This window comes from Porites lutea, chromosome 4 (assembly GCF_958299795.1).
Source record: "Porites lutea chromosome 4, jaPorLute2.1, whole genome shotgun sequence".
Classification (NCBI taxonomy): Eukaryota; Metazoa; Cnidaria; class Anthozoa; order Scleractinia; family Poritidae; genus Porites; species Porites lutea.
Window position 1 is genome coordinate 15260781 of NC_133204.1, and position 14874 is coordinate 15275654.

The following is a 14874-nucleotide window of genomic DNA, read 5'->3' on the forward strand; positions in this document are numbered from 1 at the left end:
TTATTGGTATTTTAAGGAATTATTTCGTATATACAGGATGCTTGTTGCCCCTAAATGAGAATGGGGATCCCCATTTTATTTCAAAATTTAAACTTCTATTACATAAACAACCAATCGGCAATGTTAGACAAAAATCTCACTGCAGGTTCTATTTTGGAGGAATGACCTTAGTGTGCTTTGTACAGGTTTTGTGTTCGTGTCTTAGTGATAACTTGCATTAAATGTAGACATGGATTCTGTGAATAGTAGCTGATTAAGACTGAGGGAGGTACTTATTATTACCATATTATACATTTCTCTTAGTACCGTTATCACTGTTAAGGGGCAGGAGTACTAAACAGGTTTTTGTTAGAAGAAGCTCCACAAACTACCGTTTTTATTAGAGCTTTTATCTCTTACCTTAATGTTTATTTTTTTTGTTTTTTACCTCGTGACCTTTAGGTGAGACTAGGATTCATTCCAGGTGGAGATTTTCTCACACCAAAGGCTCTCGAAGTAATAAAAAGAGCAGAACGCAAATTGACCTTCATTCCCATGGTATTCATTTTCCTGCGTATCTGGGGAACCATACGATTTTTTCGTTTCTTGTATTATCACCCTGAAGACCCACCAGCAATAGAGGTTCTTGTTTTCCTTCATGTAAGTAGAATCATTACATACACTATGAAAGTTGGTTTTATGGCCATATTTGGGAGCAAAGTTTTATACTCTTTAACAAAACTCATCGATGGAACAGGGACAAGATATTCTCCCACGCAGCCTTTTTTGTCTCGTCACGCAAGTGCGTACAATGTCTGTCGGTCTTGTCTCCTCCTCTCCGCTCTTGTTTGGTCGAGCTTTGCGTGACAAGTAGCCTAGCCTGCGTAGCAAGCGTTTCCGAGAGTCAAGACCGCGCGAGAAATGGGGCGAGTGGAAGAGCGGGAAAGGGGTGGGGAAGAAAGGAAGGAAACGTTTGCAGACAAACCCCTAGCCTGCAAATACAGCCGTTTCTCCTTGCTCCTTGCTGCTTGGGACGTTTTGCCAGGAGGAACGTCTGCGCCTCAGCGACAAAAATGCCATATTAATTCAAAAAATTAAGAGAAAAGATTGAAAAAATTCTCTTGACTTTAGATTCTTTGAATAAATTTACGGAGATCAATGTACAAATTTGCATTGTACAGTTCACCCTTTCATTCCGAAACCGCTGAGTTATCGTGGGAGGGTTTGATTCTTTTAACAAAATCCTATGTTCCTATCCGAATAAAACGTCTTTTCCAGGACCTTTTTATTGTACTATTATTCTCTTTCTGACTGAGGATTCAGTATGAAAAGAAATGTAGAATTTTTTGTGAATTTTCTGCGCTTGATTCTCAGACGTCATTACACAGAAACCGTTGGTGCCGTCGCAAAATGTCGGCTGTTTCTTTTCTGCAGTTTGTCCCCTATAAGGGATGGAAAGGTTGAGGATGCAGAACTCCATGATATATAATTATTTTATGTTACTTCTTTTCAGGGCATCGGGGACAGCGGTCAAGGCTTTGCCAATTTTGTTCTGTTTTGCTTACTCACTGATCACGTCAGAAAAAAATTCAGACTTTGTTGTGTGCGGTTCACACCATGGTATCACTATCTGGAGAAGGATCCACTGTTTGAGAGCACAAACTTTCCACTGAACGAGACAACGGACTTTAGTTCAAACTCTTATGGAGCAGGCGATTTCCTGTCTGTTTATTCAATGGATGATTGACTGTTTATTTGCAGACTTTCTTAAAGTAAATAGCATCCGTTATCGTAGTTGCTAGCAAGTATGGTTTGAGACTCTGGTTGTTGACCAGTTACATAGGCAAACCGGTTGTCCACGGTTTGGGTAAATGGTACAAGCAAAATTCAGGACTGGTATCTGATTATTTCGTCCCGGAATTGCGACTACCACTGATCTGCACAAATCAGTTCCATTTACCGAAAAACAGCCACGAAAGCGTGAAACTAGTATCAAAGATGGCTTTGAAGAATCCGTTTGGAACATTCCGACCAGAAAACAAGGACTGCCTTTTCAGATGATCCGTCGCTCCCGGAAATTTTCCACTGAAAGGCCCGAAAAGTTTTGTTCCATTGTTTCTTCCAACCAGATTTTCCCGGAAACTTTTGCAAATGGTAAAAAACCTCCAAGTCCACTTATGTTATGTTGACATTCACTGATCTGTAGATAAAATTTGACATAGACCGATTTATTTTCATCTTTGTGATCTTTTTCACTCGCAGACTAAATAGACAAACAGGACTTAAGTTAGTAGAAGAGCCTCTGGCTCTTGGTTAGTAATATCGTAAAAGGTAACCTGAGAAAAGAGACGACATTTCGGGACGCCGCCAGCGGTTTCCCTTCGAAATGATGTCTGAGAGAACAGTGCAGAAATTCCATACTGATGACGCGTCACTACCCAGATCTGGATACTGTTTCTGATTGGTCGTGCTGCGTGTGAAATTTGCCTCAAGAAATTTGCCTCAAATCAAATCTTCAAAGGCTGCAATGTTAATTAAACTGGCAGGGCCTTAGCGATTCATTATTAACTAAATGCTTTCAAAGTTTTTTTTAAAGCTTGTTATTTCCGCAGATTTTCATCATATTATGATTAGCCTTTCATTCATATTCTTATACAGTCATTGTACTCCATATCTGTTTAATCATTGGCTAAGAGCCTACAGTTAATTTTGGAAATTAGCGTGACCTACAGAGTTAGCTATCTGCTAACATCAACTGACTAATTTATAGGTAGCATGTGCAATACATGATAAAACAATATGTCTTGGTCCCGGACGATAACAGTTACCTCGATCTTGATTATTCCAGATATCATAAAAACGGCCTCACCCAATAATTAGTAACAACCATTTAAGAAGCTATGGCCTAGAACGGGCTGTAATTGACAGTTAATTTTTTAACTCCTCCAATTATTTAATGATAGTCTGTGCCTATAAAAGCAAGCACAGAATTTCTGCTTGTTTGTATTAGAAACTTTTCCTGGGCTACGTATGTCAATTTTTTGTTGTCACAAAAACTAAAGGTTGAAACAGAGAAAGTTTGCAGTTGTCGTGCATTTGGTGATGTAAAATATTATTTTAAAACATATATTCTGTAAGAAAGCACACTGGCTTCTTGCCTCTTTTTTTTGGTATGAGTTGTAATACCTGTTTAGAACTCTAGAAAAGGAATGAAATATACTGCTTGTGGAAGGTTCTAGAAATGCACAGAGGGCACACTGAGACAGGAAGAAAAGAGTTTTTTAAAAAAGGCGCATTCTTTTGCCCTACATTAGCACCCCGCCGGGGCTGCTACCCAGCCTGTTTACCGAATGTCTTCAGGGGTGTCTCATGGGCAAGTGACGTAGCCCGCTACACTGCAGATACCTAAAACAGTATGTCAAATTAAAAGCTTATTGAACCGGCTTTCTTCAAGAACCAACATTTATAAGAAACTTGCACTGTCAATTTTTTTTATATTTTTTTCATTTAACTGTCTGAATCAGAGCTCGAAAGTTAAAACTCTACAGTTCGAAAGTCAAAGCGCTAAAAAAACGTGTCGGGGTTTCTACCATTTTCGATGGCGGTGAAAGTTAGACAGCAATTTGGAAGTAGGGCTAAAAAAAGTTGGATTATCATACAAAAAGGCCTCTTAACAAACAGAACAAAAAAAATTGTATTTTAAAAGAAACGAGACATTCCCCACCGGGCACGCTCTTGTTCCTTACACATTAAAGTAACATGCCTCAAACTCCTAGATCAATCGAACAAAGGCCATTCCGCACTCCTCCAAATAATAGAAATTCAAAAGACACGGAGATTTTTCCTCGAGGGATATTCGAGATACATATGAAGACAAGGTATGATTCGAGGCGACAACTTACCTCTCATTCCCATCTATACTCTCGTACGCCCGATTCCTTATCCCCAACTCAGAAACTGCTGTCCCGGTTCAATGTTCCTTTTTGGCGTCCTCAAGACGTCCTGCTTCAGTTTCCGTCGGAAATATCATAAAAACCTCGCACCTCTGTAATATTCTACTTTTGCTGATTGATTTCATTTTTATCAAGCAACCTGCTGCCGCTCAAGACTATCATTTGTGAAGTTTATTCTGTTTTATCCTGTTACTGGGTGGTAAAATGCGTAACATCGCTATGCAACTCATTTTGCAGCAATGCTGTAAGACAAGTTGCATGTTTTTGTTACCCTTTTTCCCGTGCCTTAACATCTTGGTATTCTTTATTCTTTACAGAAGCTCATATTTTTTTGTTCTACAACCGTCAACTTGACTATTCCTCTTAACAGTTCCCTCTTAACCACTAAAACTGAACATAACTAACTGCACATCCCTAGCTGCACATAACCGCTGATAACTTGGCACGTTAGGGCTTGCTGCCTATGAAAATAGACCTCAGTCTTTAGTTTGTATGTTTTGTTTTCCCAATACAGGTCATGTGATAATATTCTAAAGAACTGTTTCTTTCAAATTTCGTCTTATTCAAGTGCATATGTACGCATAATTTATGAAAAGACAAAGGGTCAAGTTCCCCTGGGACCTCTATTGGGAAAACAAAGAAGTCAAGAGAAGTCTATTGCAAACGCACCCCCTGTTGACCACCAGAAGTGGAATAAACCAACCTAAGGGTTCAGTAATGTCAAGTATAAGAAAACTAATGTGAGCTTGGCAACTAAAAACACATAAGGGTCTAACTTACAACAAGATAGTAACATTGATGTAGGTAAAACGGAGTAACAATCAAGGTCAGCTACAATCCACGTGCCCACTTCAAGCGGGGGCACCCAACAAACGAATCTTTAAAAACCGGTCAGAAATGTCCAAAGTTTGTTTCATTAGTTTGGAGCTGTCCTAAAGACTACCTATCTGTTCAGAAGTTTTAGGAAAACTTTGGCCGTCTCTACATCTACATCTACATCTACCTCTAGACATAAAATTTAAGTCGTCTAGTAACAAAGAGAAATACCCATCAATGCAAGACATAGTTCTGGCTACCACTGGGGGTTTTCTCGAAACTGCAAGGAAACGAAATAACCATACTTTCATTAGAAAATGTTACTGAAGGTACATATTTTCTTTGAACCGAAATTTTCAAGTGACCTTTTTTCACTCTTTTGAAACAATCACCAAATCTTGGAAATGAAATATGCAAAATCCACTTCCGAAAATCGAAGGGAAGTTAAAGGAAAAACGCAATCCTAATGGCTTTGGTGGGTAAATGGAACGGTTATCCAAAAATGTTTACCTTTTCTTACGCTATAGAAATTTCTAGGCAATATCTACGCCTTTAGACAGATATTTTGGGGATATGTTACAGAAAACTGTCGCTCACTCAAATTTAATAAAAGCCATTTTTGTTGAAAAACTCCTTAAAAAGGTAATAAAATTAAAAAACTTGTCGATACAAATATGGATCAACCTTGATCTCGAGTGAAACTACAAGTGCAAACAAGAAATGAACTTGACACAACCTTCAAAATACTTCACAGCACAATCAAAGGAAACATAATTTTTGCTAAATGTCCCCCAGGTGAGGCATTTGTTTAAAATTTTTGAGTTGCACTATGAATTTGTTGTTGTACGAATCTGCCCCCACCGTTCCGTCCGTTTACAGCTTTCCGACAAATGCCCGGCGGGGATGGGCCACAGCACAGCTGTAACTTTCTCTTCCTCGAGACTTGAATTGGTTGCAGGCTAATAGAAACTGAAAAGAACGACCTTTGGATAACTTTAGGGGTACTCGGCACTTTCCGCGGTTTTCTCGGTTGGAGTACCCTGGTCTACCCCAGGTGGACCGGATCGGAGATCTTTCGTCCAAATTCTTGGGTTGCACGTGACGTCACCAAAAATCAAACTAGAAAACTATCGATTCTTCTGAGTTTCTACATTCACGAGGTATTACAGTATCTAAACACCTTTACATAAACAAATTTTTGGTTCGAAAGGGTTCTTCGTTTTGCGAGAGAGGACGCTTGAATTTCCAGGGTTTTGCGTGACGCGGCATTTAGCTGGCGGCCGGGAAAGCTCTTATGTGGGTTAAAAACATTACCGATTTTGGGAGATATTGCAATCTAAACATTCCTTGTCTCAGAATAAATGTTACTGTAATCTTTATGAGTTCCTCAAGCGAAGAATTCACGCATTAGTAGGAAAACTCGAAAACAGATGTTTCTGTTAGTATCCGGCGGCCATATTAGTGTTCCTGAAAGGGACACCAACATGGCGTTTCCATACAAAGCTTTATAAATCTAGGTAAACCGTTTTTCCCAATATCTCGCATTTGAAATATTTCACAGACCTGATTCTTAGCAAGGGTTTTTGTATATTTATCTTTTTTCATTTCCCAGATTCTAGTCCTTCTGCATTGAATGGTTTGCATTTTTATTTTTCATTGCGTGACAGTGCAAGCCGAGAATAGAGTATCTGAAAATTTCGGTCTTAATTTGCCTGTAAGTTAAACCCAACATCCAATAGGAATAGGAGTCAAGAGAATCCGTCGTTCGTTGCTTTATATCTTGACGTAGCCTACGTAGCAAGCATTTCCGCAGGCGTTTATAATAGTTTTTGCTATCGCTATAAGGTGCCAACGAGCAAAGATTTTATCTATACGCGCGCACTGTTCAATTTGTTTAGAAAAGTAATGGATTACCGTAATTTACGAAAAATAGTTTGAACTCGATTCGATTGCATAAGCAACAGTTACCTTGAAAATAGCGAACTAAACTGTTCTACTGCATAACGAATTTGAAATCCCAACTTTAGATAGCATATTTTTCGCGATATTGAAATTCGTGTTTTTATCTGAACTTGCAGCCAGGTCACAGGTCCACGAGTATTCAACGTACAGATTTATCTTTGATCCCTTTTTTAAGCTAGGGAAGTCTACTTTGCGGAAAAAACGATTTATGGTGCCCCGATGAAGCTTTCCGAATTATTTTGCTTCAAAGACACCATAAATTTTGCGGCGTCATTATCTTTTTTAGCGGCATAAACAGGCAGTATACTTCGGTAAAATATTTTGAAGTCAATTTGATTGTATGACCGAAAATTATCTTGAAAATGGTGAACTAAACTGTTCCACTGCATAAAGAATTTGAAATACTGACCTTACATAGCATATTTTTCTTACTACTTTGTTCTGCATTTCGTCACACTTGCTTATGTTACATCGCTTCGAGATTCATTCTTCCTTGAAACTTTCGCGCACGGCTTTATTATGCTGCCGCCTCTTCGTGAGGCTGCTCGTTGGTAATAAGTTGAGAAAGTTGGAACTAGAGCAAAAAAGAGGAATGAAGTTGGGGAAGGGAGAGAAGTTTCCTCCTTCTCCCCTCCCCTCTTCCCCCTTCAATCTTCCAGTTTCTTTCGCTTTCGTTCCAACTTCCTAGCCTGCGTCGCACAGGCTCTCTCTCCTCCTCAGAGGCTCCCGCTGGGAGGAGGGAAAAGGCCTCTATTCTCTCTTCCCCCTTCCCATCGTTCCCCGCGCACTCTCTTATTCTTTCTCACCAGCCTCCCCACAACAAAAAGAGGCCTCTGCGGAGGAGAGAGGCACAGGCTACAACTTTCGTGGACTTTCTGGAAGTAACTAGTTGGAAAAGCTTGCTCTCCGCAGGCTATGACAATACGAGTTAATACGCCCACCCGCCCCCAGGTTTCAGAGCCCTCCCAAAAAAAAACATGACTATTTTCTTCAAACTTTTATTGAAACATTTACATCAAAATCTGCATTTTTCATCTGTATTTCTTCAATAAAGAACAAGGTTGAGAAGATCTTTGCTCTGATTTCAATCCAGGCAACGGCTCCACAAACAGAGGGTGGTCTACCTGTGGTCTCAATCATAACATAGGACCCAGTTTCTCGGGGTTGCGATGTTCGAACGTGCTGAATAGGAGCGGAAATACCGGAAAGAAAGAATTAACATGGCGTCTCAGAATACTCCACTGTACACCCTCGAAAATACTACTACTTCTGGTCCTCAGACTGAGTTTGCACAGGGAGATATAAACAAGGTTTTATCTACCACAGCTGCTGGGCTTTCGATAATCGGAGCCCTTGTCATCGTAATCACATTCGTGATGTGGCCCGATTTAAGAACAAACTCACGCAATATTATCTTGTTTATATCAATCGGCGATCTTTTCGTTGCAATCACGAACATCGTCGGCGTTTATAGACACTCTCATATTACGTGCGAAATTGAAGCAACATTAAACATCGTGGCTATTTTGTCGTCGTTCTTTTGGACTGTCTTCTTGTCGGTTTACTTCTACGTGACTATTTGCAGGAAAATCTCATTGGAGATGGAGGCTCGAATGATGAGGTTTTTCCACGTAACAGCTTGGGGGATTCCTCTCTTATTAGCAGCAATAGCCCTTGGCGACAGAGCAGTAGGAAATTCAAACGATTTCGTGTCTTCAGGGTGGTGTTGGATAAAATACAGGCAAGATTGGTGGAAGATGATGTTGTGGATGTTCCTTGCCGGAAAGGGCTGGGAGATCTTAGCTTATGTTACCATTTGTGTGTTTTATGTGTTGGTCAAGTTGCAAATAAGGCGAGAGGTACGAATGATTTATAGGGTGAAATGATAGGATAGAAGGGGAATTAATACAAATAAGAATTGAAAATATAGTCCTGCGTGTTCAATTGATTTATAATGGTAACTGAACTGAGTGGAGTGCAATTTGTACAGGTAATCACATGATTTCGAGTGCAACTTGGAACTAATAAGCACGAGTAAATTTTTTCAAAGGCTAACATAGCTTTAGCTTTAAGATAGCTTTAAAAGCTCTTTGATAGTGAGTCAACATGCGTAAACTACGTGCAAAAATAAATTATTCAAATGCCGCAAATATCATCACAAGTGCAGTCAAAACAACATTTTGCTCGATGTTTTTAAAGTTTGCAAGCTGCAGAAACGGGCTGAACAGTTCATGGAATTGTTCAGTGTGTTAAAATTAAAGATTTTGGGTTATTACCTCAAGTTTTCCTCTCTTCCAGAGAATTTCTTCTTCTTGCCCCTCTCATACTTGCCGAGCTTTGTTTGGGCGCTTACCACGGCCAGCCAAGCGAAGCTGTTTCTCTTTGTCCTCTAACACCTCTTTGGACGAACTAAATTCTCAGTAACATACAATGGACAGGGTGCAGCCTTTGTTCTTTAAGTGTCTATCAAGCGATGCCATCATTACTTTAAGGCTTTCTGGTTCATAATCTTCACCTTTTTATTTCGGCATAGAAATGCTCGAGCAAAGTGTCAAGCTCAGCCGGCTCATAATTTTCTATTTCATCAGTACTTTCGTTATCTACGCACCAATTCTTCCAGACAGAGAGCCAAAAACCAGTGCTTTTCCCTGTGTTTTCGTTTTTAGAACAGTTTTTAAGCTCCTCTACAGTTGTTTCGGTCGCAAAAGCAAATGCACTGCAAACACCAACCATTGCGGCTTTTGCTCGAAACTGGTCCGGAGCAGATCCAATTTTTGCGCCTTTTAGAAGGCGCATTTGATTGGTTCCCAGTGAGTTCCTTTGTTTATTAGCCAATCAGAATGTCACGTTTGTTACTCTTTTCTGCAATAAATTACCTTTTTTCTGCACTCAATTACCTTCTTTCTGCACTCTGTTACCTAAAAACTGCATTTCTGTTAGCCAATCACAATCGAGAAATTTCTTCATGTATATTATTAGGTCTGAAGTCATACAAGTGATTTCAAAATGGGACAAGCATGCAGCCCAGGTTCAATTTGAAATCACAAGTATGATTTCAGTCCAAAATTGCACTCCACTCGTGCTAAAGAAATGGTGCAATTTAAAACAGAAAGGAAATGAAATGAAATGATGCAATTTAATTAATGGATTGGTTTTCTGATATTGGTTTGTATCTATTGAACATGCTGGGAAATAGATATATGAAAATTCATTGAAAACAATGCAATATTGCAAGGCTTGGCTCTTAAACTCAGTAGCTCCAAATGAAATCCACGGTGCATAGTATTATTTTAATTTTTACACAAACTATTAGATTTCCTTACCACCTGTAGTTAAAAGTACCTCATTGTAACCATCAGGTGTTGCTATCTCTGTATTACCTCCCTTCAACTTCCACCCCCTCTCCACCTCCAGGGAAGGTACTCCAGATTTCAAGTGACAGGGATGATCGAATAATGGCAAAAATCAAAACCCAAAAAAAAACCCCGACCAAAAATTAAAACCCCAAAAAACTCCCATGCAGAATCCGAGTCTAAGAAATTCCAGAAGGCATCAAATGATATAAAACAAAAAATAAAAACATTGTAAATTGAATGTTTGTGTTTGTTTTTTCATCATACCAATATCTGAAATTATCATTTGCAGACTCTACCATGAATCTTCAGATTGTTTTGAATGCCAAAAAAAATCCTTACTTAAATCAAGCCACCACTGGAATCGAAAATTTCAAACCCAGAAAAATCCTCTGATCATTCCTCCTGGGCTTGATTGGCCTTAACTTAAGTAAGGTTGACCAAAATTAGAGCTTGGTTTGTCCCATGAAAAGTTTGACCAGGCCTTAATTTTTAATACTGAAAAGGTTGTTCTCCTGCCATGGTGAAAACAATAGCTGATTAACAACAAATTCCAAAACTCAGAGCAAAAAAAATTAAATATTTTGTTTGAAATATCACTCAAACTTCATCAGCGATTGTAAAATGAGTGAGATTTGGATACATAATTTAAATGTTAGAAGTACAATGTTTTATCAACTGAAATTTTGACTAGGCATATTTTATTAATTTATATGGTTTTGTACTACACGATGGTGTAGCACTCTTCAGGTTAAATAGCCTAAATTATATATGTTATGTATTCCCAAGAAAGGAATTGTAAAAGGCCAGGTGTTCTCTTGTTCCTCATTAGAGAGGGTTTTCTCTGTTTGATAGCAATGCCTTTTGACACCCCACCTAATGGCTTAAAACTTTAACATTGTGTGTCAATAATATTCATCATACATCATTTTTGTTTTGATTAAAGCTAACTGTTATCTTTATTCCATCCAACTATCAAGCATTTGTCAGTCACCTTCTAAGAGAGCGTCTCCAATTGGTGTTTTAAGATTTAGGAGTGGAGATGAATAATAATGATAAGTTCTAGAGTTCAACAATTTTGCTATGTGGAATTCAGGAATTTCTTTTTTTTTTGTTTTAATCACTGATACCCAGTAAGAACAGTGAGCTGCGGTAAGCTATGTCAATACTAAAATTAAAAACTGAGTTGTTTTCTGATTCTTATATAGAAGTGAATATGGATTCTCTTTAACCCTTTAACTGCAAGAAGTGATTAGCATATAACTTCTCCTTTTTACGTTTAATACCTTGTCCAACAGATAGGGGGAGAATAGGCAAATTTATCAGCCAAAGGATACCATATTGATATAATCCCAAATTCTCTTAACTATTGAGCAGTAAAATGTATTACAGCCAGAAAACAGAATTACTAATAAGATCTTGGGAGTCTTTAAAAAATATTGCCCATCACATCAACTCACCTTCATCTTTTATTTTCTTTTTATTGACTTTCCATAGATGAAAATGGGAATTGCTTCAGGAGGCCATTTTTTAACCCTCAAGTCTATTGAGGTAGTAAAAAAGGCAGATCGTAAGTTAACATTCATACCTGTGGTGTTTATTTTACTGCGTATGTGGGGAACCATAAGATTTTTCCGTTTCCTGGCTTGTCACCCTGAAAACCCTCCAGCATTAAAGTGGCTTGTTATACTTCATGTAAGTATGATGGTGAAATCTTCTCTTTATAATGAATGATATGTCTACTAAACACTCAGATTCATTTTAGGCCACAAAGGTTTGGGATCAGGCAGGTTTTTACTTTAAAAATCCCTAATAAAAGTCAACAACACAAGGATGTTTCACATTCCCTTTGTGCATGTTAAAGACATCAACAAACTAATACCTCAATCACCTCAAGTTCTTGACTGCTTAGCAATCCTCTCAAGTGCTTTCACAAATCAATAGTACATGCTGAACTGTTTACTGTGCATTTTATAACATAACCTAAACTCAGGAAAACCTTTGAATTTGCTAACACTGATAGTAGCCCATATATGCCAACTCTCCCAGATACAGCCCTGTTCTCCTGCTCTCCTGTACAGGTCACCAAAACTCACAGATAAAATGGACTTTTGAGCTTTTCTTTGCTTTAGTTTGAAATTTAGCCCATTTTTTTTCCTCATAATTCAATCTTTGTTATTCATTGTATGGTTTCTGGGACATTTTTGCATGTAGTTAGTCACTGATGACAAAGAATATTTTGTCATTACAATGATAAAAGCAAATTTTGAGAGCATTTACGTCATGTAAGGCTTCATAAAATGTCCTAAGCCATGGCTGGGTCAATTTGTGGTTGAGCACCTATTCGATGCAGAAATAATATTGTAGAAGAAATGCTGTCAAAAACTTTGTTGAGTGGCAACAATAACATGATCTTTACTGTAACTGATAACAACTTTCTCATTTATATTTTAATCAATTCCAGGGTATTGGAGACAGCAGCCAGGGTTTTGCCAACTTTTTCTTATTTTGTTTGTTCACTGACAAAATAAGGAAAAAATTCAGACAATGCTGTGAGCGGTTCATACCAAGGTGCAGTGTTGAGGAGAAAGATCCTATGTTAGAGAGCACAAACTTGGCATATGGGGCAAGAGATTTCTACGCTTAAATGGTATTCTTCATGTCATTAGCCATGACATAGTTTAGCTATCCATTTATGATCAACACTGGTAGCAGCAACCATGTTATTTAGTTTGCATCTGCCTTGAATAGCTTGCAGGGCTTCTGAGAGAATAAGACCACTTCTCACACGCAGCCAGAGGTCAGCCTTTTTGTTGGGTACATGAACCCTCACTCAAGAGCTCTGAGGAACCATTGGTGTCTGACCAATCACGTTCATGGTACCCCAGCTCCAGGGATCCAATCTTGATAATATTATCAAGGATTAAATGTGCATACAGCTTCTCAGCGGGATGTTCACATGATTACAAAATAAATTCTGGCACCCTAGAGATCAGGCAAATGACAACCTTCTTACACTACTTTACCTACAGTTTCGTTATCTGACCCCTGATTGGTTTTTTGCTTGTCTCGTGAAGACATTCCAGAGATGTTTCTGGTGTTCATGGTTTTTTTAAAGTCAAATGTAGGAATCAATACCTTTGTCTTTCCAATTATATTGTACAGCTTTTAAAAAGTGCTATTAATAGTTTTGGCTTAATAATTAAGAACTAAAGCTTGGCAATTCACTCATTTAAGTTAGTTATTATAAGTTTATAAAGGTAACTAAAGAAATAGTAATTGTTACTGCTATTATTGCTTGTCCACTTGTTTAAGGTAACCAAAATACTGGGGTAACCATAACACTCAGCAAGGCCGTTACCCTAACCCCGGGGGGGTATTCCTGGAATTCATGGTAGAGGTGTGCTGCCCAGTTCTCCAAATCCCGACCCTATTTCAGACCAAAAACTTGTCATTTTCCACACCCGTTTTCAGACCTGACATAGGCAGAAATCATGTTATCATTACTTAGACTAGAAGGCTGACAAAAAGATTGCTTAAAATCTATTTCGAATTCGCATATTACTCTATTTTTTCTTTTTTTTTTAGAATTGAAACGGCAAATATGTTTTTTTTAAATTCGTATTCCCTCAAAAACCATACCCGAATTCAGACCAAAATAGGCAAAGTCTATACCCGTTTTCGGACCAAAACAGTGCAAAAACCCCATCCTTTGGGGCGCCATATACCTCTAAGGGAAATATAATGGCATTCCTCCCCTCCCCGTCCCCTAACCGTATCTGTCTTGAAGTAAAACACGTGTTATTAAAGAAAAAAGACATAAGAGAGGTGATAGGGTAGTCAACCATCTTGCCAAGGTAACCTTAGCAATTAGCCCAGGGGGGTACTCCCTTATATGAGTCATATAGGTATGTGCCACCCCAAAGGGTATGGTTTTTGCGCCGTTTTGGTCTGAAAACGGGTATGGTTTTCGAGGGAACTACAGGACTACATGAACGTATTTCTCATTTCAATTCCAAATGAGTAAGAAAGAAAGTAAAACAGGCGAATTCGAAATGGATTTTAAGAAATCTTTTTTGTTTCTGTTCTTATCTAAGTAATTTCTTTGCCAGGTCTGAAAACGGGTTGGAAAAATGACATTTTTTGGTCTGAAATAGGGTCAGGATTTAGAAAACCGGGCGGCACACCCCCACCAAGAATTCTCAGGAGTACCACCCGGGGCAATTAGGTTACCCTCCATGAACTTGTCTATAAGGCTTTATATTTATTTATTCTACCTCTTTTTTTTCCTTTTTTTCCCTACCATATCACTTGCAAATATTTCTCTTTCCGTGTAAATAAAATGAAATGAAATAAACTAACCAAAGAGTAGGACTGACCACCAGTTAGTAACCGCGTTGCGTTGGAGCATCTCACTTGTTCCACCCACATTCACATTGGGGGCCACCTAGTTAATGCGAGAGACATACATTTCCAAGAAATACTGAGAAAAAAAGGTTCTGTTATTCCTTGTCACATAGCGCACAGCATTCAAACGGATTGATTATGTGCCTGTGATATCTGTATTCAGAGGTATTCGGTCACGTATTAACTCAATATACCAGCAGAACGAGTTACACAGCAAAGCTAATCCCATTAATAATAATAATAATTAAAAATTTATAACGCACCTTTTCCATGTAAATATGATCAAAAGCGGATAGACTGATGCTTTAAATGGTAAAAGAAAGGAAAAGCTGAGATGAACATAGTAATTACAGCTAAAAAGGTTATAAACTTTTTTACCATTGTCTTTAGATAGGTTAAAACGT

At 38.4% G+C, this 14874-nt stretch overlaps 2 protein-coding genes across 6 annotated transcripts in view; both read left to right on the forward strand.

Annotated features, from left to right (window-relative positions):
* LOC140934937 (G-protein coupled receptor 157-like) overlaps positions 1–1873 on the forward strand; it is a 3415-nt gene extending 1542 nt beyond the window's left edge. Inside the window, exons 2-3 of the mRNA XM_073384492.1 lie at positions 442–639; positions 1493–1873. Of these exons, the coding sequence (XP_073240593.1) occupies positions 442–639; positions 1493–1726 (432 nt within the window). The 3' untranslated portion in view covers positions 1727–1873. The remainder of the gene's footprint in view (positions 1–441; positions 640–1492) is intronic.
* A 6035-nt stretch (positions 1874–7908) lies between these two features.
* On the forward strand, positions 7909–14425 carry LOC140932634 (G-protein coupled receptor 157-like). Of its 5 annotated transcripts, none has more exons than XR_012164974.1 (4): positions 7909–8569; positions 11561–11758; positions 12528–13299; positions 13379–14425. XR_012164974.1 is itself a non-coding variant. In XM_073382152.1 (4 exons), exons 1-3 carry the CDS (start codon positions 7931–7933, stop codon positions 12708–12710), a joined length of 1020 nt encoding a protein of 339 aa, XP_073238253.1. In that variant the 5' UTR covers positions 7909–7930; the 3' UTR covers positions 12711–12713; positions 12815–14425. The 5 variants fall into 5 exon arrangements, 4 of the variants coding, with proteins under 4 accessions (XP_073238253.1, XP_073238252.1, XP_073238255.1 ...); XM_073382152.1 differs by having other exon boundaries at positions 12528–12713; positions 12815–14425; XM_073382151.1 differs by having other exon boundaries at positions 12528–14425.
* Positions 14426–14874: the final 449 nt, after the last annotated feature.